Below are 26962 nucleotides of genomic sequence, written 5' to 3'. Positions count from 1 at the left end.
TGGCAATGCCTCACCTGCTCCAGCAGCAACTGACTTATGTACACACATCACTTATTGTATTCTCTACTGCTCTGTACCAGCTTATGAAAAATATTTTCTACCATTATGTTTGAAAATTACTTACTGTTTGAACTTTTGGTATCCTGGTGGACATGGAGCCCCGGGTCTGACCCATGCAAGGCCCAGCCAGAGGATGGAGGACGTCCAAGAGTACCTGAGCCCATTTGTCCGGGCCGAGAGGGCCGCGGAACTCAGGGGTTCTCCCTGGCAACTTTGCACAGGTCAGTTCAGTTGTCATGCCAATTTGCAGAACATGAATGTGATTGGATATTTTGATTCCATGTTATTTCATTATATCTAAATAGGATTGTATTGATAAGCAATAATCAACTTACAATGCATTTTGTGTTCTCGCCTCTTTAGACAAAGTCCAGTGAAGGAACACTTGGGAAAGTCCCAGGCCCGGTCGGAGGACTCTTCCTGCCTGATGGTGAATAACTTCTCTACCATGACCGTGTTTGACCATCAGGTGGAGATGGAGATTACCAGTCAGCACGATGCACATGCAGGCTAAGAAACAACAAAACAATATCAGTTATACTCTAAATCAGTTGGCTTCCATAGAAATATAACTAGAAATATAGACGGGTTGGTTGTTTAACAACAAAAACATTGCGTGCGCAACCATGGGGAAAAACAGATTAGGTTGGCTGGCTTACATTGTTGACAACATGTTAGCTATATTTCGTCTCCACCATTTATTGAAAACAAATACATTTGCACAATGACCACTTGTCTCTCAAATACATCGTTACAGTTGTTGGTTCGCTAGCTAGCGAATTTTAACATTGACATGAAATCCCTCAAAACAAGACATGGTAATAATAAGATGAAACGAGTCACTTACGATTGCACACATTGCAGTTTTTTTTTAATCAATCTGGCCAGTCAAATCACAACCAACCTACCTCTGCCCCATGGAAGCACGCACATCGTTTCTGACGTTTTCAACCAACCCATCTATGAGTATGCAATAGATCAACGCAAACATAAGGTTCCCCTCATCGCTTTTATGCCACTAATATGTATCAGAATTACAATTGACAAATTCTTATGAATTATATTCAGTCAGAATACTTTCAAAAAAAATCCAGTGGCATATAAATCAAAGTTAATTTGTCATAAGCACAGGATACAGAGTAGTGTACACAGTACACTACTTTGCAGACATGAGCTGGATACTTGCAAGCTCTCCTCAGTGACTATACAATGGTGACTATTTTCAGCAGCCATCCTGCACCCCTCTGCTGGCCCTTGGATGAGGGACTGCTGTAGAATATCAAAATGCTGTTAAAAAATGTGACATCTGAAAGAAGATGAAATGCTTGATAGGGCCAACAAAATAACACCGTATAAACATAGTTTTGCTTTATTTGAGGAAACAAACACACTTGGTCATAGAGACTTACATTTTGTTTGAGCCAACAGACCCAAAGAGTTCAGTGTTTTTGTCTTTTTGTAATTGTTTTCTTACTTAAAACAATTTAAAAGCAATGCGTTTCATTCAACATAGAATAGAACAAACTACTGCAGCTTATAACACATGACCTAGTTGTCAACTCACTCCTATAACCCTTTTACATTGCAAAACCACAATACAAGACAGTTCAATTTAGCTTTAGGACATGAGACCTGAACTAATTCACAAATCTGACTTTGTAAGCGCATTTATCATTTATAGTAATAGCACACATCAATAATATTGTTTCTGAAGTAATTTGTAGTAAATCTCATAGTACCTGAGAATTGCTATTGTGGTGTATAAGAGAATTTACAATGTCAGGTGAGCTGGTCTATTTAGAACATTGATTCAAGGTTAATCTACACATTGACAATTATTTGTAGCATTTCAACCCTCTATCTGCTGTGTTCAATTCAAACAATAAAATCAACCGCAAGCCTAGTTGCTGAGACCACCAATATGAAGATAAAGAGTGAAATCAGTCATCACAAACATAGGCCTATCTTTTAAATTCAAATGTAATTACAAATGCTCAGGGCTAAAATAACATTTCTCATTTGAAACATAACTAAAACCAATATAATCTCACATGCTTTAAAATACTTAAGGCTAGATCAAGTGCCATTTGTGAGTGACAAATTTACCAAAGTAAACTATAAATCAATAAAGATATAATCTTGTTACCAAATAAAAGAGGGTTATTCATCAAATCCCTTTCCACACGTTTTACCCTTGTCCAATCAGAGGTAAAACAGATTACTTGTCTCAAATACTCACTTAATCATACTGACACACAGTCACTTGACTTTATTATATCAGTAGACTAAGAGTTGAATATATTATTATCTGGGTAAAATCATTTTTTCTTTATAGAATTTAACAAATAACCCCCGAAGTTTCGTAACCCAAACAATTATGACTGGCATTTCAATCTATTCCGTTTTCTGTGAAGCAACTAAAATGTAGCCAGATTTGGCATGTTATTCAATGTCTACATGTCAATACATTTAAATACAGATGGTATCAATGCAGGAAAAGAGCAGAAAATATTATTTTTTTATCAAGCTGCTTGGGTTACAACACAGCAAAAAACTTTAATGCAACAAGTTTAATAGCACATTAAAACAGTACATTGAGTGGTAATTTTAGTATACACAGAGAGAGAGAGAGGACACAATGCTTACAGCTACACACAGGGTATCTGTGCACTTCTATGTAGCACGTAAGTGTCCCTGTAAATAAACTACTGTGCCCAGTAAGAAATAATACATACCAATGGGCTACTCCCAGTGACACATAGTGTCACAAACATTATGGCATTGTATTTTTTTCTTCTTAAATAAAACAATTTTTATAATATACATTTCATAAATATATTTTACAATCAAGAAATAGATACAATTTGTATCAACAAACAAATGTCATTTCTAGACATTTTAGGCTTTGTCGTTTGCGGCACTTCAAAAGGCGAGGGTGGGGGGGCTTTCTGCTATCATCAAAAGTATGAAACATGCACATGCCATGTCAAAATAAACTAAATGTGCATTGGATATGGCCCAAGACCTTGATTTCAGATCATGATATTTTACTCACTGAGAAAAGAAACATGATTCCGTGACAGATTACATTATAACCAACAAATTTCACATTTCAGTAGTTTATTCCCACTTTTATGTCACTTAGTGTAAGTGTGTGTGTGTGGGGGGGGGGGGGGGGGGGGGGTCTTTATTACTTTACCATTATGAAGCCTTTCAAACTTGAGGGAAAATAGTGAGGGGAAAGGTATGCACGCAAACTGTAAGCCAAATGCCAGAAACAACCCTGACGGCAGCCTCGCTTTCTGAGTGTTTCACAGGAAGAAACATTTAGGCAGTGTGTCACACCTTCTCATGAAGAGACAAGAGGCCCAACATGGCCTGCTCTTAGTTCATGAAAAAACAAACTCAACAAAGCCCGAAAAATATTTTGGGCAAATAACATTCAGAGATGTTTTCGTTTTCTTTACATGGCTTGTCTCTCAGCATAAATAAGGAAATGGATGCTTTTCTTTAAAGCATTTTGCAGATGAGACTTCACCAGTTCCTTAGTAATTACAAATATAAGTCACGTTAAACACTGGATGTGCCATCAAGTCACATGCCAGGTCCCAAGGTGCAAGACAAGGATATATACATGCCCAAAAATGTTCCCAATCATTTCCATGTAACAGTTACATTAAGGTAACTAATCAACACAGCCAGGCATACAATACATCAACGGTTAAGTCTTACAACACTGATGTGATGTTACACTACTACCCAATCAATTGTCTGCATCAAAACTACGATCGCTTTATAATGACAAGGTTAATTCTCAAAATTTTTGGCATTATTTCAGCAGCTTTGAAATGTCTTTTAAATGGCTTTCATGTGTTTTATATGTGCACAGATGTTTTAAGTATAATCTTTCCCAGTTGTAGTTTGGCTTGCTTATGTACGTGCACTCGCAAGCTCTACCAAAATAGTAGCTTTGTAAAGTGAGATTGAGAAAATATATATAATTCTAAATACTTAGTGCTTAACATTTAAAACGCAAAGGAGACTGAACTCAACTACATTAGGATATTAATTGAAACCCGTTAAACAATGACTGGAGCAGTGAGGTCATTCAGATATAAGGCCATTAAACGTGAAAGTTCATGCTCTGAGGTATGCTTGCACTCACTTCCCTCTGTCTTTTACCCCAAAATAATAATTGCACAATAAACAAAAAAGTCACGTAGTATTTACAGCCATGTCAGATATGCACAATATGATCTACGTATAGTGAAATAATTCTGCTCTGTATTAAAATGGACGACTTCGTTCAAATTTAATATCTTACCATCAGTCAAAGTTTTCACTTACATTAGTGAATTTCATGAGGACAAATTGTTTGGATGACAATCAAATAACTTACTTCAAATGTAGAGTACTAATACTATTCAGACAATTGTAGATTCAAAAATAAAATACTCAATGGCAAGACCTCAGCTTCGTGACAATGACGGCAGCGAGTTGTTGTGGGTCCGTCAGATGAGGGTTTTTCTCCATGACAGAGTGCACCACGAAAGATGGGAAGATGTTGCAGAGGTTGCGGTATGTTTGGTACAGGTGCTCTGGGATGACATGGCGCTCCTGGTGCTCGGCTTGAGGCGGGTTCTCCCACGGAGACCTCCAAATCTGCTCCATCTTGTCAGGCATGCTGCGGACCATCACCCGCTCACAACACGGCTGCATCAGGCTGTTACTCAGGGGGTACGAATGGTATCCATAGGACTCACTGCCGCAGGGCAGCGGGTCCCAGCTGGCATGCTGCTCGCGGCACAGTGGGGGTCTGCGCTGCCTCATGGGGTTACTCTCGTACAGCCTGGAGTCTGAGATGCTGTCCATACGTGTCATGCCCAGGGAGCGTCCCGGCTGCGAGGACTGTGACGGGAGGACATTCTGAGGTAAGGGGTAGTCCCCTGGGCAGCTGGACCGGGCCCCAACAACAGGGTGCTGGACATGCGGTGCCAGGTGGGATATGGACTGCTTCCTGCATGGACCTTGCTTGGGCTCCTCATGGCCATAGCTCTGCACCCGGGTCAGGGCCTCGTGGTGGAACCCCCCATGGGAGGAGGCCTGGAGTCTGCTCTGTGCTGGAGACTGCTGTCCCTTCATGCTCTCATCCAGGCTACTGTCCACTGAGCTCATGTATAATTCCCCATAAGAGGAAAAGGAGTCACTGTTAGAGTGGCTGAGGCAGGGCTCAGGGCAATGCTGGCTGGGATTTCTCAGATAAACCCCGTGCTCATGCTCCATGCTACAGAAGCTGTCCACGTTGTGCATGCTGCTCATGCTCATGTTAGAAAAATCACTAAGCATAGAGTAGTATCCGTGGTCCGTGCTCACAGAATCATACTTAGGAAACTGTTCACTGTAAGTGACAGAAGCGCCATGGCTGTTGGTGACTAGGATGGGTGGATGTGGGTACTGTACACTAGACATGTGCTCCAGAGAGCTGTGGGTGAACTGGAGGGAGCCGGGTACTGGGCTGCTGGCTGATCGTGTGTTCAAGGCACCAGCCGCATGGCTCTTTGCAGGCTGCATGGTGGGCACGCTGAGGGCAGACACAAGGGAAGGCACAGAATTTGCCTCAGGCTTACGGACAGCGGACAGTCTCTCCTCTGGCTCGCAGGCGACTGAGCGGATGCTGGGGTCGGACTGGCGCTTTGGGGTCACTCGTTTAGCCTCAGAGCCACTCTCCCCCTTAGCTGTGGCGAGTCCAGTGCCACACTTGGCCAGGGCCCCCTCGCTCATTGTCTTCACAGCAGACAACTTGGCAAATGCCCTCAGTTCATCAGCCACTGACCGTTGGGGCTGGTTTGCACGCTCTGGATGGTAGTACTTGCACTTATGTCCATAAGTGCATTTTTTCCCTGTTTAAGGTGATATAAAAGAGAGCACAAATTAAACAATATATACATCAGCAGTTAAACCACAAAAATACAATATCATTATTTGTTGAGACAACCTACCATATGGACAGGGTTGCTTTTTGTGCTCTGGAACAACAGGACGCTTGCGGAGAAAATTCTCTAAACTTGGACCGTGTCTTCCCAAAGGGTCATCAGGTGGCATGAATCTAAAACATAAAACAGGAATATGCTTAGTTATTGTGTAGCTAATTACACTCATTGCCCAAGTAACTAAGGCCTTTGATGACTTACTTATCATTGACAAACGAGTACATCAGCAGCCGCTCCTCTATGAACTTCTTCCACTCCGGCTTCTCATTCTGTAAGTCCCTGTAGTTGTCATTTGACACAATTATGCCATCAGAGTCACAAGCCAGTTTCACTATAAAGCGATCATCATAGCACACCACTCTCCTCCCTTGGACTCTTCTAGATGGGGTGAACACTAGGATCTTTTCTTTCTCCAGCTTCCGCAAAATGTCTTGGTCTATGAAATGAAAGTTAAAACATCAGTCAAGAACAGCAGTGTACAAATTGTTACACAGAACTCTGTAGGCCTATGTACCTGTGGTTTGCGTGATTACACATTGAGATTTTCATATGCATTACATTTGTAAACAAACAAATTAATTGCAGTCCAACATAATTCAAACTCAAATAATTGTTAATTTAAGATGATCTATTTAAAATGGTAACAATAATTTCTCACTGTAGGTGCTTTTTTTGCACTGGAAAATTGAGCTCAATGTTCACACACGTCGATAAAACAAACACACCCACCCTCCCCCCAAAACATAGACAACCTTTTTAGAAAATATCTCGGGCTTGTACGTCTAAATGTGGCTAATTGAAGTAGAGTTTTAGTACCTGTAATGGGGGCGTCAGGTCTCGACTGCTCTTTCCTCCAGGCAGGAACAAACACTGTGATATCTTTGTGCCCTTTCTCCACAAACCAATCAACAGCCAATTGGATACCAAGGCAAGAGAAAACCTCTTTGTTTCCATGGCTACAAAACAAAACAACCACATAGTAAAAAAGTCTGCTTGTAAAGGTAATTCAAGTACAGTCTTTCAAAAACAGATGGTTCAGAACACATTTTGCACGAGGTAAGGTACAAAATGAGACTTACCTCATTGCCACATTCGATCCATCAATGACAATAGGCCTGAGATTATCATAAGGATCCACGGAATCATCTTCAAGTGACACCTCCGGACTGACAGCCTCTTTGACACAGGGGCCTCCACGGGAGACCAACATGCCTGTGTTACTGCTGGCTTGAACTTCCAGTTCACCTTTATTACCAAGCCTCACAAGCTCAGCCAGAATATCATTGATGAGGGCAGCAGCCCCTAACTTGTTCAGCACTGTCTCCACCTGTTCACCTGAGTATCCCAGCTTCAAGGCAAACTCCATCTTGGTTTGGTACACCTTGTCACTGGCCTGTTTGAGGACTGTGGCGGCCTTGGTGTCGTCGGGGCGGAGCTCTGGTAGAGTACTGCTCTGGGAGAAGCTAGGCCGGTCCAGGCATGGAGAGCGACAGAGCTGACGGTGAGGCTTGGTGGCACTGAAGAGCTCCGTCCTCTTACAGCTGCCGCTGTTCACTTGCAGCTGATGCTCTGACTCACTCTCTGAGCTGTTCCCCTCCTCCGACTCCCCACTGGGCTGCTGGGCCTCAGTCAGCTCAGAGGCCTCTTCCCTGCAAGGGTGTTTCTCCATTTTGATCTTCTCCACCATCGACCATGCCGTCATCACGTTCCTCTCGCCACCGGAGATGTACACCACATGCTCCCTCACCTCCACCACAGCCTGAGAGTCATACTCGATGACTGGCTTCAGCACAACAAGCTGTTTGTGTTGAGCCAACGTTAGATGCTCTCTCTTTCGGTGAGCTGGCGAAGTTAAGGAAACGATGTAATCCTGGAAAAAAACAAAGGGTGATTGTCGATAAAAACGCCAAACTGGCCAAATGTCATCCCTGCCTACAAGTAAAAAAATTCAATGCATGTCTAATAGGGCTGGGAATTGCCAGGGACCTCATAATATGATATTATCACTATACTTAGGTGCCGATGCGATATGCATTGCGATTCTATATGCATTGCGATTCCGTCCTGTGATTTGAATTTCAAAACATATTGCTCACTATATGTCTGCTGCAGAGACAAGAGAGAGCATTATAGTTTATCAGTCATGGAAATAAAAGTGTTGAAAACATGATGGCTCACCATTTAAAAAGAAGATCGAGACAAGATATAGAATGACAAATACAATAGTTTTGTCCCAGGTACAGCTGACTAGCGCTAGCTAACATTACCTAGCCAAAATGTGGAGTCAAAGTATCGAAACAATATAATCCCAAATAATATTGTGATATGTAATCGTATTGATTTTTCCCCCATCACTAATGTCTAATGCATGTGTAAATGTTAAGTTAAGAAAGAGCTGGGATGATAAAACGAAACATTTACGTCGCCTTCCTCTTTACCAAAGCATATATTGCGCAGGTAGGTCATTTCCCGTGATTCTGCTACACAACGTTCCTGCAGATTTTTGGGTTCTAAAACCCTTATCTGGTGAACAGTAATGTCTATTATCCTGATTCTTGCAATGAAAGTATCTGCAAAGTAGGGCTACCTGTTTTACTGCCAGCACTCACTCCCTCTCTCCACTGTGAGTTTAGGACTGAACAGAGACACAGGAGAAGTTGTAGAACTGTATACATGTATTAATGAGCATCATTACATGTCCTCCTTTTTGTAAAGACAGATTTAAATCAAGACACTTTTTAGGAACTCGAGATAAAAATGTTTTTACAGGGCAGATACATTGGGCTCCCGAGTGGCGCAGCGGTCTAAGGCACTGCATCTCAGTGCTAGAGGCATCACTACAGACACAGCCTGGATTCGAACCAGGGTATCACAACCGGCCGTGATTGGGAGTCCCATAGGGCGGGGCACAATTGGCCCAGAGTCGTCCGGGTTTGGCCGGTGTAGGCCATCATTGTAAATAAGAATGTGTTCTTAACTGACTTGCCTAGTTGAATAAAATGTTCAATTAAAAAATAAAAAGGTGCAATATGCAGAAATCGCTCTCCAATTTCTTGGTTGCTAAAATTCTAATATTTTGACTAATTTAATTTTGTGACAAAACAAGCAAGTACCACAGTGAAATATATTTTCAATAACCAAATATATTGTATTTTCAACTGTTTGAAGCTGGTGTACAAAACCCAAAGTAAAAGATGCAAAAACTAAACTTAATGGAAGCATAGAAATAGCGCACATAAAACAGATCTACCACTTCTTAAACTCACTTTCAATGAGAATGACATATCTATAACTCACATTTCTATGTGAATTTGGTCAGGTCGCCCAAAAAGTTACATACAGAGCCTTGCGAAAGTATTCGGCCCCCTTGAACTTTGCGACCTTTTGCCACATTTCAGGCTTCAAACATAAAGATATAAAACTGTATTTTTTTGTGAAGAATTAACAACAAGTGGGACACAATCATGAAGTGGAACGACATTTATTGGATATTTCAACCTTTTTAAACAAATCAAAAACTGAAAAATTGGGCGTGCAAAATTATTCAGCCCCCTTAAGTTAATACTTTGTAGCGCCACCTTTTGCTGCGATTACAGCTGTAAGTCGCTTGGGGTATGTCTCTATCAGTTTTGCACATCGAGAGACTGACATTTTTTCCCATTCCTCCTTGCAAAACAGCTCGAGCTCAGTGAGGTTGGATGGAGAGCATTTGTGAACAGCAGTTTTCAGTTCTTTCCACAGATTCTCGATTGGATTCAGGTCTGGACTTTGACTTGGCCATTCTAACACCTGGATATGTTTATTTTTGAACCATTCCATTGTAGATTTTGCTTTATGTTTTGGATCATTGTCTTGTTGGAAGACAAATCTCCGTCCCAGTCTCAGGTCTTTTGCAGACTCCATCAGGTTTTCCTCCAGAATGGTCCTGTATTTGGCTCCATCCATCTTCCCATCAATTTTAACCATCTTCCCTGTCCCTGCTGAAGAAAAGCAGGCCCAAACCATGATGCTGCCACCACCATGTTTGACAGTGGGGGATGGTGTGTTCAGCTGTGTTGCTTTTACGCCAAACATAACGTTTTGCATTGTTGCCAAAAAGTTCAATTTTGGTTTCATCTGACCAGAGCACCTTCTTCCACATGTTTGGTGTGTCTCCCAGGTGGCTTGTGGCAAACTTTAAACAACACTTTTTATGGATATCTTTAAGAAATGGCTTTCTTCTTGCCACTCTTCCATAAAGGCCAGATTTGTGCAATATACAACTGATTGTTGTCCTATGGACAGAGTCTCCCACCTCAGCTGTAGATCTCTGCAGTTCATCCATAGTGATCATGGGCCTCTTGGCTGCATCTCTGATCAGTCTTCTCCTTGTATGAGCTGAAAGTTTAGAGGGACGGCCAGGTCTTGGTAGATTTGCAGTGGTCTGATACTCCTTCCATTTCAATATTATCGCTTGCACAGTGCTCCTTGGGATGTTTAAAGCTTGGGAAATATTTTTGTATCCAAATCCGGCTTTAAACTTCTTCACAACAGTATCTCGGACCTGCCTGGTGTGTTCCTTGTTCTTCATGATGCTCTCTGCGCTTTTAACGGACCTCTGAGACTATCACAGTGCAGGTGCATTTATACGGAGACTTGATTACACACAGGTGGATTGTATTTATCATCATTAGTCATTTAGGTCAACATTGGATCATTCAGAGATCCTCACTGAACTTCTGGAGAGAGTTTGCTGCACTGAAAGTAAAGGGGCTGAATAATTTTGCACGCCCAATTTTTCAGTTTTTGATTTGTTAAAAAAGTTTGAAATATCCAATAAATGTCGTTCCACTTCATGATTGTGTCCCACTTGTTGTTGATTCTTAACAAAAAAATACAGTTTTATATCTTTATGTTTGAAGCCTGAAATGTGGCAAAAGGTCGCAAAGTTCAAGGGGGCCGAATACTTTCGCAAGGCACTGTATATATGAAAGGTACCACATGATCGATGGCTTTGTTAATTCATTCATACATACACACAGTACCAGTCAAATGTTTGGACACCTACTCATTCAAGGATTTATCTAGATTTTTTTTACTATTTTCTACATTGTAGAATAATAGTGGAGACATCAAAACTATGAAACAACACATATGTAACCCATGTACTAACCCCAAAAAACTTAAGCAAATTAAAATATATTTTAGATTCTTCAAAGTAGCCACCCTTTGCCTTGATGACAGCTTTGCACACTCTTGGCATTCTCTCAACCAGCTTCATCTGGAATGCTTTTCCAACGGTCTTGAAGGAGTCCCACATACGCTGAGCACTGTTGGCTGCTTTTCCTTCACTCTGTAGTCCAACTCATCCCAAAAATCTCTAATTCAGACTGAAGGACAGACTTCCACCAGTCTAATGGCCATTGCTTGTGTTTCTTGGCCCAAGCAAGTCTTCGTATTGGTGTCCTTTAGTAGTGGTTTCTTTGCAGCAATTCAACCATGAAGGTCTGATTCACACAGTCTCCTCTGAACAGTTCCTGTTGAGATGTGTTTGTTAATTGAACTCTGAATCATTTATTTGGGCTGCAATTTCTGAGACTGGTAACTCAAATGAATTTATCCTCTTTAGCAGAGGTAACCCTGTGGTGGTCCTCATGAGAGCCAGTTTAATCATAGCGCATGATGGTTTTTGCAACGTACTTGAAGAAACTTTAAAAGTTCTTGAAAATGTTTTGCATTGCCTGGCCAGGTCTCAAAGTAATGATGGACTGTCGTTTCTCTTTGCTTATTTGAGCGGTTCTTGAAATAAAATGAACTTTTACCAAATAGGGCTATCTTCTGCATACCACAACTGATTGGCTCAAATGCATTAAGGAAAGAAATATCACAAATTAACTTTTAACAAGGCACACCTGTTAATTGAATCAAATAAAAAAAATGGTATTTGTCATATGCGCCGAATACAACAGATAGACCTTACAGTGAAATGCTTACTTACATCCCTTAACCAAAATGCAGTTTTAAGAAAAATATGTGTCAAGTAAAACACAGACAAGTAAAAATGTTTAATTAACAAATAGTTAGAGAGCAGAATTAAAATAACAGTAGCGAGGCTATATACAGGGGGTAGAGTCAATGTGCAGGGGCATAAGTTAGTCGAGGTAATATGTACAGTGGGGCAAAAAAGTATTTAGTCAGCAACCAATTGTGCAAGTTCTCCCACTTAAAAAGATGAGAGAGGCCTGTCATTTTCATCATAGGTACGCTTCAACTATGACAGACAAAATGAGAAAAGAAATCCAGAAAATCACATTGTAGGATTTTTTTTATTAATTTATTTGCAAATGGTGGAAAATAAGTATTTGGTCAATAACAAAAGTTTCTCAATACTTAGTTTTTTACCCTTTGTTGGCAATGACGGGAGGTCAAACGTTTTCTGTAAGTCTTCACAAGGTTTTCACACACTGTTGCTGGTATTTTGGCCCATTCCTCCATGGAGATCTCCTCTAGAGCAGTGATGTTTTGGGGCTGTTGCTGGGCAACACGGACTTTCAACTCCCCCCCAAAGATTTTCTATGGGGTTGAGATCTGGAGACTGGCTAGGCCACTCCAAGACCTTGAAATGCTTCTTACAAAGCCACTCCTTCGTTGCCCGGGCGGTGTGTTTGGGATCATTGTCATGCTGAAAGACCCAGACACGTTTCATCTTCAATGCCCTTGCTGATGGAAGGAGGTTTTCACTCAAAATCTCACGATACATGGCCCCATTCATTCTTTCCTTTACATGGATCAGTCGTCCTGGTCCCTTTGCAGAAAAACAGCCCCAAAGCATGATGTTTCCACCCCCATGCTTCACAGTAGGTAAGGTGTTCTTTGGATGCAACTCAGCATTCTTTGTCCTTCAAACACGACGAGTTGAGTTTTTACCAAAATGTTATATTCTGGTTTCATCTGACCATATGACATACTCCCAGTCTTATTCTGGATCATCCAAATGCTCTCTAGCAAACTTCAGACGGGCCTGGACATGTACTGGCTTAAGCAGGGGGACACGTCTGGCACTGCAGGATTTGAGTCCCTGGCGGTGTAGTGTGTTACTGATGGTAGGCTTTGTTACTTTGGTCCCAGCTCTCTGCAGGTCATTCACTAGGTCCCCCCGTGTGGTTCTGGGATTTTTGCTCACCGTTCTTGTGATCATTTTGACCCCACGGGGTGAGATCTTGCGTGGAGCCCCAGATCGAGGGAGATTATCAGTGGTCTTGTATGTCTTCCATTTCCTAATAATTGCTCCCACAGTTGATTTCCTCAAACCAAGCTGCTTACCTATTGCAGATTCAGTCTTCCCAGCCTGGCACAGGTCTACAATTTTGTTTCTGGTGTCCTTTGACAGCTCTTTGGTCTTGGCCATAGTGGAGTTTGGAGTGTGACTGTTTGAGGTTGTGGACAGGTGTCTTTTATACTAGTAACAAGTTCAAACAGGTGCCATTAATACAGGTAACGAGTGGAGGACAGAGGAGCCTCTTAAAGAAGAGGTTACAGGTCTGTGAGAGCCAGAAATCTTGCTTGTTTTGTAGGTGACCAAATACTTATTTTCCACCATAATTTGCAAATAAATTCATTAAAAATCCTACAATGTCATTTTCTGGATTTTTTTTCTCATTTTGTCTGTCATAGTTGAAGAGTACCTATGATGATTGCACAATTGGTGGCTGACTAAATACTTTTTTGCCCCACTGTACATGTACGTTGAATAAAGTTACTATGCATAGATAATAACCAGAGAAAAGCAACGCAAACAGTCCATTTGATTAGCCGTTCAAGCTTGGAGGTAGAATCTGTTAAGAAGTCTTTTGGACCTAGACTTGGCGCTCCGGTACCGCTTGCTGTGCGGTAGCAGAAAGAACAGTCTATGACTAGGGTAGCTGGAGTCTTTGACAATTTTTAGGGCCTTCCTCTGACACTGCCTGGTATAGAGGTCCTTGATGGCAGGAAGCTTGGCCCCAGTGATGTACTGGGCCGTACGCCCTACCCTCTGTCGGAGGCCGAGCAGTTGCCATACCAGGTAATAATTGCATTCCACCTCATGAAGCGGGTTGAGAGAATGCCTAGAGTGTGCAAAGCTGTCATCAAGGCAAAGGATGGTTACTTTGAAGAATCTCAAATATAATAATATATTTTGATTTGTTTAACACTTATGGTTATTACATGATTACATGTGTTATTTCATAGTTTTGATGTCTTCAATAGTATTCTACAATGTAGAAACTATTAAAAATAAAGAAAAACCTGAAAAAACCTGAATGACTAGATGTGTCCAAACTTTTGACTGGTACTGTACGTACATTGATGACGACTTCAAAATGCACATCAGAATGAAAAGGGGCACCTTCCAAACCCTCTGCGAGGAAACAGCTACCCAAATAACCAACCAGGCAATCTGTTTGCCATTCAATCTAGCAGACAAGCAGCTCATGATCGTGCTGTGGTTACTAGGAAATCAGGACTCATTCAGGTGAATATTGTTGTGCCAGTTTTAAAATAATCATGAATGTGGCAAAGGCTCCCGAGTGGCGCAGCTGTCTAAGGCACTTACTGGTTCGATCCCTGGTTGTATCAGAAGGCGCACAATTGGCCCAGTGTCGTCCGGGTTAGGGGAGGGTTTGGCCAGGGTAGGCAGTCATTGTAAAATAAGAACTTGTTCTGAACTGACTTGCCTAGTTAAATAAAGGTTTGATATAAAAAGGTACAGAACTTGACAAAGTTCACACCATCACACCATTGATAAGCAACATCATAACTAGCCAATTCCATCACAGCTAGTCCATACACGTGCACAGACCAACAACATACAATTAGACCGACAGTTGAAGTCGGAAGTTTACATACACCTTAGCCAAATACATTTCAACTCAGTTTTTCACAATTCCTGAAATTTAATCCTAGTAAAAATTCCCTGTCATAGGTCAGTTAGGGTCACCACTTTATTTTAAGAATGTGAAATGTCAGAATAATAGTAGAGAGTATGATTTTTTTCTGCTTTTATGGGTCAGAAGTTTGCATACACTCAATTAGTATTTGGTAGCATTGCATTTAAATTGTTGAACTTGGGTCAAACGTTTCAGGTAGCCTTCCACAAGCATCCCACAATAAATTGGGGTAATTTTGGCCCATTCCTCCAGACAGAGCTGGTGTAACCGAGTCAGGTTTGTAGGCCTCCTTGCTTGCACACGCCTTTTCAGTTCTGCACACAAATGTTCAATATGATTGAGGTCAGGGCTTTGTGATGGCCACTCCAATACCTTGACTTTGATGTCCTTAAGCCATTTATTTTGCCACAACTTTGAAAATATGCTTGGGGTCATTATCCATTTGGAAGACCCATTTGCGACCAAGCTTTAACTTCCTGACTGATGTCTTGAGATGTTGCTTCAACATATCCCCATAATTTTCCTCCCGCATGATACCATCCATTTTGTGAAGTGCACCAGTCCCTCCTGCAGCAAAGCACCCTCACAACATGACGCTGCCACCCCGTGCCTCACGGTTGGGATGGTGTTCTTCGGCTTGCAAGCATACCCCTTTTTCCTCCAAACATAACAATGATCATTATGGCCAAACAGTTCTATTTTTGTTTAATCAGACCAGAGAACATTTCTCCAAAAAGTACAATTTTTGTCCCCATGTGCAGTTGCAAATCGTAGTCTGGCTTTTTTATGCGGTTTTGGAGCAGTGGCTTCTTCCTTGCTGAGCAGCCTTTCAGGGTATGTCGATATAGGACTCATTTTATTGTGGCTATACATACTTTTGTATCCGTTTCCTCCAGAGTCTTCACAAAGTCCTTTGCTGTTGTTCTGGGTCTACAATTTTTTTTCTGAAGTCTTGGCTGATTTATTTTGATTTTCCCATGATGTCAAGCAAAGAGGCACAGGTACACCTCCAATTGACTCAAATTATGTCAATTAGCCTATCAGAAACTTCTAAAGCCATGACATCATTTTCTGGAATTTTCCAAGCTGTTTAAAGGCACAGTCAACTTAGTGTATGTAACCTTCTGACCCACTGGAATTGTGATACAGTGAATTTTTTGTCTGTAAAAAATAGTTGGAAAAATTACTTGTGTCATGCACAAAGTATATGTTCTAACTAACTTGCCAAAACTATAGTTTGTTAACAAGAAATTTGTTGAGTGGTTGAAAAACGAGTTTTAATGACTCCAACCTAAGTGAATGTAAACTTCCGACTTCAACTGTAGATACTTCAAACACTTTAATAAAGTTGTCATAATGCTTAGACAACAGGTTAACAGGGCCAGACTGTCACTCAAAATATTTAATAAAATAAACAGCAAACTATCTGCAATAAAACTCACCAGAAATGAATCCTGCTAAATGATCGATTGGTCTTGTTTACATTATATTGACATGACCTTTCAACTGTTATTAAAAGGCACATGGTAGCTCTGACGCCTTGTGGTGGTAATGATGAACTGCATGTTACTTCAGCATCATTTGGATTTGATCTCAAATCATGACTGATAGGCCTAGTTGGCAAGGATTGAATTGTTTCAGTGTTATGTTATTATAACAGTTACATCATAATGTATATAATATCATAATATACATTATATTCCTTTGTGCAGGGGAATCGGCATCAGGTTTGATGTCTCTAAATCTACGGTCAAAGCCTGCTTCCAAAGGGTGATTGTAGCTGTATCTCATCTCTCAAGGGCCAGAGCATGAGAAGTCATCAGTGGCATCAAAGGCAGCTAAGTTCCCTGGAGTGATCTGAGCCATTGCGGAACACACATTGCCATCAAGGCCACCCGAGAATACAGAGACAAACTGCATGTCAACTGAAAGTCGTTCCATTCTATGCACCTCCAGGCTGTATGCGACGACAAAATGCTTTTCACCAGTGTATTTAGTGCCTACCCCAGCACAGTGCATGATGCAAGGATCTACCGGAACTCAGAACTGCACCAGATGATTACCACCAACCCTCAGTCTGTTGCCCAATGCAACTCTAGAGGAAATCTGAAGCCCCTGAACTCCCCCTGAAAAGTATAAACTGAAATATAAATACTCAAATAAAATTGTCACATGCGCCAAATAAACAGTCAAATAGTTACTTACAAGCCCTTAACCAACAATGCAGTAAAGAAAAATAACTTCAAAAAAATGAAATAAAAGTAACAAAAAAATGCAATATCAGCAGTAAAATAACAATAGCGAGGCTATATAACGGGGGCACCGGTTAGTTGAGGTAATATGTACATGTAGGTAGAGTTATTAAAGTGACTTATGCATAGATAATAACAGAGAGTAGCAGCAACGTAAAAGAGGGGGGGGCAATGCAAATAGTCTGGGTGCGTCTTTCTTTTTCCCAACGCAGTTAAGCCAAAACCACGCCCCGTTATTCAGAGGTGCGTTCTACTACGCTCCCATTGGCTAGCTAGCGTTGTCTCACTCACAGGCGATCAGCACAGAGACAGTGACCTAACAAGGTAAGGATGGAAAGTGTAATTTAACAATTAGCTGCCTACTGTAATGCATCCCTATTATTATCATGTTTGGTAACATTTGCCCATGTATTTATTTTCAGAGTTTCAATGAGTTGTAAAAATGTCTCAGAACTCTTCTGGATCAGTGCAAGCTAATGCATGATGGTGCCCATGTTGTAATTGTATAAAATAAAAGATTGAAATGTATATATATATTTTTTTTAACTAGGCAAGTCAGTTAAGAACAAATTCTTATTTACAATGACAGCCTAGGAACAGTGGGTTAACTGCCTTGTTTGTTCAGGGGCAGAACAACAGATTTTTACCTTGTCAGCTCGGGAATTCGATCTTGCAACCTTTCGGTTACTAGTCCAACGCTCTAACCACTAAGCTACCTGCCTCCCCATATAAAAATACGGCCTACACTGGCCAAACCCTAACCAGGACAACGCTGGGCCAATTGTGTGCCGCCCTTTGGGACTCCCTATTACAGCCCGGGATCGAACCAGGGTCTGTTGTGACGCCTCTAGCACTGTGATGCAGTGCCTTAGACTGCTGCGCCACTCGAAAGCCCCTAAATAAAATGAATAACTCAATCTTATCCATTGTATATTGACAGAATGTAAAGGCTGAAATGCATTTGAGATTACATGTGCATTTAAAAACCTTTATTAATTTGTATCCAAATATGCATACAGATCCAAGTGCTTTAAATTGTAAAAAATGGACACCAAATGCATGTGCTACTGAAAGCAGTACTTCCCCAGGTCTTGCAGATAGTAGATAGCTACTTCCATTCCTGCTTCAAGAGGCTCAGCCCATGACATGGGTTGCCTAGCAACGCAGCCCTGTCATCAGCTAACTGCTTTTTAGCAGTCACGACTAACAAAACAGAGCCCATCTTTCTCTAGGCAGCCTGGCAAACACGATTAACGTAGCGTGCCTAAAAATATGAGAATTACAATGTTAAACAGGGGTAATAAGTTGCACAAGAAACAAACAATTCAGTTCATAGCTACATCATTCCCCCAGTTTTGTACAGATTGCATCATCCTATTTTCAGATTTAACCTCCACATTGTGAATAGGCATTTGATAACCACTTAACAGGAAATGTCCATCTCTAGTAGTCTTTCTACTACGATTTAGTAATATGATGAGCCTTATGCAGCTAATGTCCTAATGAACATGTGCACAACAGCTTAAAACCTTGGATAGCCTAAATAATACTTATTTAGATAGCCTACTTATTTCCCCACCTCTTATTATAGAAAGTGAGTCAGGACACTACACAAAACCTAAGATAATGGAGTAGATCTGGCTTGAGAAAATGTAATGAATGAAACTACTGTACTTCATCCTAAGGACAAAGTAGTTTATTTCCATAAGAATAACTAGGCTATATATTATATAAAAATACAACATATTGGGAAGAGGCTAACCCATTCTATTACAAAAGTGGCAGATATTGTATAGGTGTCCTCACAAAGTCAACACAGACATTTAAGTATTTGCAGGAAACCCGATAGCTACCTCACAACAATACTGATGTGTTGGAATTTCCTGGAACAAAATGACATAACTGTCGAGGAGCAGAGCAGCATGAAACAACAAAGAAGCCCCATCTTTTTTTTCTCCACCTCCACATCACAGGCTGAGACACAGCAAGGCCACTCAAGCACTGCACATGCACAGGCTTGTGCAGCCCTGTATCATAGCAACAAGTGGAGCATGTGCATTCAGAAGGACTAAGATGCTTGGCCAAGCTGAGGCCCCACAGCGAAGATGCAAAGTACAGATATGCTGCAGTAATGGAGGTACACACCTGAATATTGTTCTGAAGCACAAAACATTAACGGTTCAACACCCTGAGTAACCTAAGTCCTGGAAGTCAAACCCCATAAAAGGTCAAATAAGGAGTATTTTGAAGTAGGTATTAGGTGTACAGAATTTGTTAGAAGTGTTCATAGTACAGATTACATAGACACCAACGATTAATTAATATAATTAGATAACTACCGTAGCTAACTATCTAGCTAACGTTAGATTCGAATAGTTTATTTTGCATAAGCTATGTTTCAGCAACATTTCTGCAAAAGGTAGCTAGGCTAACGTTAACTCACAATCATAGTTTACCATACAACACAAATCTACCTAGTTAAACAGTACAAACGTTAATTCTTCCTTCTGGTTACATTGGCTAGTAGCTGAGACATGTAAAGACTAGCTTAGCCAGAAACATTATTTCAGCTATGTAAAAAATGTAATTTATATACATAAAAAAAATATATACTCAAACACGTTAACTTAGCTAGCACTTGTTAGAGCACAAAACAGTTAATATTGCGCCTCATGAAAATGACGTTAGCTAAGAATGTTGTTGGCAGTAACGTTAGTTAAATTACTAGCTAGTTACCTACCAGAAAACAATAACTAACGTTAACGTACATGTAAACATGAAGCTCTAGTCATACATTACCAAATCCACCACAAGCGAGATTAACGTTAGTTTAATATTAGCCTAGCGAATACAGTAGGCAGCTAGCTAGTTAACAGCAAACACTAGCCTGCAGTGAAAGCTAACTACACCAGTCCAGAGTAGATCAACTAACGTTAGCTAGCAGACTTATCTAGCTAACTAGTTGACCGCTTCTATGCGGCTAACACGTTACCGGTAGCTAGCTAAAAACACGAAGCAAACATTAACAGTAGCGTTACAGCAAAGTTATCTTACTTTTGCCTTGGTGCAGTCATCTTCCTTTCCCTCCGCGACACGTACTATTATGATATTGCTGGTGCTGACATTTGCGCTGTCGCAGCTTGACTCCGCGGATCCGTAGCTGACCCTCACCCGGAAAATACGCTCAATGTGCGGGATGGAGCGGTGAAGCAAAGGGCCTGCATTTGCGGGCACTGCCAGCTCCAAAACCATTTATTTATGGTAAATCAACGACCCACAAATATAATGCACTCAGCCGTCAAACGAATTTATTAACCTTAGCTATGATGTCTTGTTCAGAAAGTTCAAAATTGAGCTTGCTATTAAAGTCTATCTACGAACATTACAGCAAATAATAAACACAGCTAGCAAGCTACTATAGCTAAATATCATTCATCATCCCCTCCCTTCATCATTTTTTGTCTGCCTCCCACAGACTGTATCTTAGCAACAAGTCCTACACCAGGGCAGGCCAGTGAAACGGAAAAGAAAGAATGTGGTGCCGTTCCAGGTCGTCTTTTTACTATCCCGCTGTGCAGACGATCAGATTTAACAATGCCTCGAGAATGAATTGATCATCACTACCGCCTCATATAGCCAGGTTACTTTGATCAACAGAGACAGTTTCAACTGCATATTCAAGTTGGTTATTTATGTATTTATTTATTTTCAGCTAAAAATATATATATATTTTTTTAAGTAAGCTATGAGTTGGCTGACTCATGTGTGGCATCAAAGTATATTACAATAACTGAGTTTGGTGGGCATTGTATCTAAAGACTGTTCTCAGTTGAGATGTGCATGCTGAACTGAAATGTTATTCCATGTCTCACATAACAGAAATAATGTGAACACTAAATACTACCCATTATATAGGCCTACTGTATCACAACTACAGTCCTATGTAAAAAGTGTTTTAGTCTCTACAACACTAATGACTGTGCATCCTCTTAGTCCCCAGCTGTGCCCTCTTATGCTATTTACTTATCCCTCACTTCCCCAAACAAATTTTCAAGAGACAAGGCCTACCAATCTATTGGTAGGCTAAGAGACTTGCCTAGATAAATAAAGGTTAAATAAAAAAACACAAAAAACAAACAAAAAATCCTCTGTGTGAAGAGATTGTCCTTCCCTCCCACTGTTTTTCCCCACACACCAGCAAGGACACTATTTAAAAAACGTATAGGATAGTATACATCACAAAATCCTTCAACTCCAAATCTCCTGGCTATCCTGAAGATATAGCTTGTTTGCAGCCCAAAACATTGGAAGGCTATTGTTCTAGCATTCTACCATGGCATTCATTTTACAATGCCATGAGTCATTTTGTCAATATAGGCCTATGGGATGATTGTCACACTATGTATTAGTCACATTTATTACGGTGGGACTTTAGACAGTTTGGAATCATTATTATAGGATCAGTAAGGACAAAATTTCTGAAAATAATTTTATTTACACATAAATATGCACTGAAATCAGTGGATAATAAATATGTTACCAAAATGTACTGTATCTCCATAGATAACTCTTAGTTCAACAAGTGGGTACTCACAAATGACTGTACGATGCAAAGTGTCCACCAATATGATCAACTATGTTTGTTTTCCAAATACCAATTTAGTCCTGCTCGTTTCTGTGTCATGTGGCAAAAAAAGTATCTATAGAGGTGTAATCGCATCATATCGTGACACCTGTGTACAACTGTTCTGTGTGCATTGGAGACTGCGGGATGGAATGGACCAGTTGGTGTCTGTACATGTAGCGGTTATCCAAGACTGTTGGACCATTAGCATTGTGTGCTCTGGAGGCATCAAATAGTTCACATATGGCTGATAGAATGGACCAGGTGGCTGCGTGAGGCACATAATGGTTAGATTGTGTACATTTTTTTATTATTGAATTTAGGCAAATTAGCTGGCTAACTTGTTGAACCTGCTTTGTAGAATACCCCTCTCCATTCAGTGCAAACAAAAATTGTGAGGAGTTTAGGGAGGATGTGTTTAATGCTACAATGTAGACTTTCTTTCTTTCAATCTGCGATTGTTACATCCATTTTGTTACTTTTAAATTAATTATATGTACCCATTGATTCTTGAAGAATACAACGTATTAATGCTTCACGAGCTGAGTTCAACTGTCTTACATCATCAAAACACAAAATATAACCTTGTTTTATTCTGTTCTTGCATCCAGAGATGCAAGAGTGGTTACATTACATTTTTGAGAGTGGTTACATTTCTCCAGCTCCATCCCTCAACTGTTTACTAAAAATACTATATTATTCACTGTAGTGTTTTTGCAGAATTCACTTTAGTATTCACTGTAGTGTTTTTAAGGGCTAAAGTCAGCAAAAACACTACAATGAATAGTGTAGTATTTACTGTAGTACTGTAATTAATGTTGTGTTTATTGCGGATTGCAGTATGCTTTGGTATTTACGGTAGTGCTCTTGGACTGTAGTATACTGTAGTGTTTTGTGGACTGTAGTGTACTGTAGTATTTATGCATAAAATACTGTAGTATTTACCATAGTGTTTTAGTTGTATTATCTTTTACATACAAGTGGAGGCTTTCTACTTGAGGAAACCTACTGGGTAAATACTAAAATATCACATTTTTATAGCCTATAGGTTGGTAGGACTGGGGTCTGAATGGATAGTTCAGAGCTTTTGCTCTTTTCTATAACCTGTAGGGAACAAAATATATGGTCTATACTTGGCATTTAGGTTTCTCACTTATGGGTGGCACAAATTGGCATACGGGGAGGGGAATGGGCAGATAAAAACAATTTAGTGTTTTTGCGGACATTACTGTAGTATTTACTACATTGTTTTTTGCAGATAATACTGTAGTATTAGTATTTTACAGTATACTACAACATTTTATAGTAAGTACTACACATGATCAAGTGATACTACAGTGTGTAGTATAGTTTCTACAGTTTACTACAGAATTCTATATTAAGTACTGTAGTATATTTTCATGTGGGATGAGCTGAAGGAAAGTGACATTGTTTTGTGTATGCTTTCTATATCATAAACACCTAACTAACCTAATCAAATGTTGTTGCTGTATTGTAATAATAGTGTTTCAGAGAGATTTCTTCTTAATAGCAGTCAAGATACAATATATTTTCTATGCCCTTCTAGGATCACTACTATGGAAATAAGAATGAATAGAATGGGCTTGGAACCTCTAACCCTGGTAATTTGACAGTGATGTAATAATTTCTATGGTACTGTAGAAAGTTAATTCAAATTATGCTAACTGATTTGGCTCATGCAATGGAATGTATTTTTTTAAATGTAATTTGAGTTGATTCAACAAATCACAGCACAGATTGATGGTTACACTTCCTGCTTTTACTTCCTGCTTTGCTCTAATGGATACACTCGCAATGACCGCCAGTCCACCCATTATGCCATCATTCACTTAAATGGGGACACCTGTTATATTCATTCTTATTTCTATGATCACTACCCTCTACAAATAGATGTATCATACAGCAGGGAAAAAATAATTCATATTCTATATGCCCCATCTGAGAAATCCATTGCAATGTTAAGGGACATTACTAGCAAGTCAGCCTCAGTAAAAACAAGCTTGAAAATTAGCATCCAAAATCCTCAACTGGCTAGTAGTGTCAGTTGAATACTAATGGTTTGCAATTTAATCTCTTTATGCTATACCAAATCTCTGCTAATAACATGATGACCAATGTTCCCTGTCATTTATTTTGGCACTGAGCAAATTTCAGGTCCGCTGAGCGCAAGCTTGAACATTGTGAGAATTCTGTGCAACTGCCAGCATGTGTTTACTGTGAACACTGAGGCTGTACCAGCTTTAAGTTACAGTTTTAACAGTGGCCATGTAGTCTACTGTGGCTATTTCATGATAATGTAGGCCTACCAGTGGCCTACCATCAAAAACAATGGAGAAAATGCATCCCATAACATTTTACCATGGAAATAGCTATTCTATCATTCAGCCTACAGTAGCAGCCAATGTGTAGTGTTCAACATAGGCCTACATTCCATGAGACTTTTTAAACAAACATGGAGGGCTTGACATTAACCTTTTTATCCACTTGTCCTTTAGACAAGGAGGTGACTGAAAATGTTATTGTATTGATGCAAGAAAACACTTTACAAAATAAAATACATTATTATTTCAATACCATTATTACATATAATCAGACATATTATGCTACCCTCTGCCTATTGGCTACTTAGCTTATTCAAGCCTGTCTCAAAATACAACACTGCCCAGTTAAGATTTTAAAAAAGCTCTTTACCTGACTTGCTTTTCAAAGACGCCTAGAAATGTACACATTTTGTGCTCTTGTAGGAAGCAATCATTCCCCTATTGCTGACTACAAATGATCTATAACTGGGATAATAAATCACTAGCAGTCACTCCCCTGTTGCTGACTACAAATTATCTATAACTGGGCTAATAACTCAATAACTAGGATATGATCAAAATGTGCACACGTGGCTACATGCAGCTCTCGCTTTGATTTCAAAACAAGCATCTACTCATGACCGCTCATGCTGTAAACACAGTTCAGTTCAACGTAAATGGCACAGATCCATATATGGCAATGGTCTATTTGCATATAGGCCTACTGCAGCTTTGATTGTTTATGCCGCACTGGTCTCTGTAGAGTATGAGCTGAGTAGTGTGTGTCAATGCAATAGAATCCTAATCCGATGCATTCTGCCTACAACAAAATCTCTTGCATAGTTTGTTTTGTTTCAGTATGTTGCATTGAAAATATTGTGTTGCTAATATATAATATTGTGTTGATTCGATCACAATTGCCACAGTAAAGGGAAACGTTGATAGTATTAACAAGAAACACTTTAGAACAAAATGCAAGCTGAGATCTACTGCTCAGATTTTTTTTAACATTACTTTAAAAAAACATAAGCCGTTGCAAAATTAACCAATTAAAAACAGTACTGTAGCTATGAGGTTTGTGCAGTAAGCCATAGGCCCAATACATTATCACAGTATATTGGCTTTGCTTAAATTGACCTGCCAATGCATTGTTGTTCGGGCCATTTTTTACAATTATATTTCAAAATTTGAGGTAGGCTATATGATCACACTGGTAATAGATCTGTTGTGTATTACTTGTGAGGCACAGCTGAGTTAGCATACATTTAAATAATTAGCTTTTTATTGTTATTAGTTTCTGCATCTCAGTGGTGTAAAGTACTTAAGTAAAAATACTTTAAAGTACTACTTATCAGGTTTCAGGTAAAACGCAAGTGCAGACTGTGTTGTAGTAACAACAGGGGCAGGCCAATGACAGGTCAAGGCAGGCAGGGGTCGATAATCCAGAGTAGTGGGGCCAAGGTAGAGGACGGCAGGCAGGCCCAGGGTCAGATCAGGCAGAGGTCGGTAATCCTGAGTAGGGGCAAAGGCACAGTACGGCAGGCAGACTTGACTCAGGGTCAGGGCAGGCAGGTGGGCTCAGAGTCAGGACAGGCAAGGGTCAAAACCAAGAGGCCGCAAAAAAAGAGAGACAGTGGATAAGCAGGCGCTGAAACAAACCCATGGTTGACTTGAATAAACCAGATGAACTGGCAACAGACAAACAGTGACCACAGGTATAAGTACCCAGGGGATAATGGGGAAGATGGGCGACACCTGGAGGGGGGTGGAGACAAGCACAAGGACAGGTGAAACAGATCAGGGCGTGACATACTTAAGTAGTTTTTTGTCGCTAATAATAAGAACAGCTCAAGCCTACAGATACACTCTCCTACTCAATCAGTACTACTGCACTGCTTGTTGTAGCACTGAGTGGAAATAGGAGGAATGCATTTTATGTTTTATAAAAGTGTTGAATACATGCACATTTTATGGCTTATAAAAGTGTTGAATACAAAGTGTTGACAGTGCTGAGTAAGAATTTAAACATGAACTCACTCATAAAAACAGCAACTATTTGCTGTTTTCGTTGACAGTCTCTCTAGTCATGGTTTTAAACGTTTTGAAATATCACAGTATCAATTTTGCTGTAGCTTTCTCTTACGCCTGCTACATTACTGCAGACACGGTAATCTGAGCAATTCGATTGGCCAGCGGTAGACCTGTAGTGCACTTGATTTGCTCTCTGGGCCCGCCGGGAAGGCAGAGTTTATACCTTCGAACACACGAAATGGTTCAAAATGACAACAGTTTGCCTTCCTGGCACACAGGGCAGTTGAATCAGGTGCATCTACCCTCAACAGCCCAAACGAATAAACCAAATAGGAACACAAGGCTTCATCGTTGGGTTTTTTACAGAAATGTTTGGCGATCAACTAGCAATGCATTGGAGAACAACCGGCTGGTGACCACTGCTCTAGAAATTTGAGTGAAGTTCAATCTCGTGTTTCTCTCTGTGGGCTGATATTTCTTTGCGGCAGTCCCAGTCATCGACTGGCACCAGATTGCTATAATATATGATGTGGTTAGCTGATACAGTAGCCTATCTAAAATATTATATCCAGGCACTGTAAAATCTGGCATGCATCAGCAACGCCTGGGCAGAGGAACACGCCCATTATAAATATCCATCTTGACATTCCAGAGCAATAGTAATCGTGTCTTTTTTTAGGGACTAATGGCGGCTAACTCCGCCATGGCTCGTTGGCCAAAACTGATGGGAAAATTAATGGGCTTTTTGTACTGTTTTGGATAAACGCCGAAAATAAGG

The 26962-nt window shown here is 40.3% G+C and overlaps 1 protein-coding gene across 1 annotated transcript; it reads right to left on the bottom strand.

Moving 5' to 3' along the window:
• Nucleotides 1–1413: 1413 nt before the first annotated feature.
• LOC110533830 (probable ribonuclease ZC3H12B) lies at nucleotides 1414–20734 on the bottom strand. The gene is made up of 6 exons (XM_021618370.2): nucleotides 20263–20734; nucleotides 7130–7920; nucleotides 6867–7006; nucleotides 6252–6486; nucleotides 6060–6166; nucleotides 1414–5960 (listed from the first exon to the last, which is right to left on the bottom strand). Exons 1-6 carry the CDS (start codon nucleotides 20458–20460, stop codon nucleotides 4516–4518), a joined length of 2916 nt encoding a protein of 971 aa, XP_021474045.1. The 5' UTR covers nucleotides 20461–20734; the 3' UTR covers nucleotides 1414–4515.
• Between the last annotated feature and the right edge of the window lie 6228 nt (nucleotides 20735–26962).

Source organism: Oncorhynchus mykiss, chromosome 10, assembly GCF_013265735.2.
Source record: "Oncorhynchus mykiss isolate Arlee chromosome 10, USDA_OmykA_1.1, whole genome shotgun sequence".
NCBI lineage: Eukaryota > Metazoa > Chordata > Actinopteri > Salmoniformes > Salmonidae > Oncorhynchus > Oncorhynchus mykiss.
This window is presented reverse-complemented; position numbering and strand designations above follow the sequence as displayed.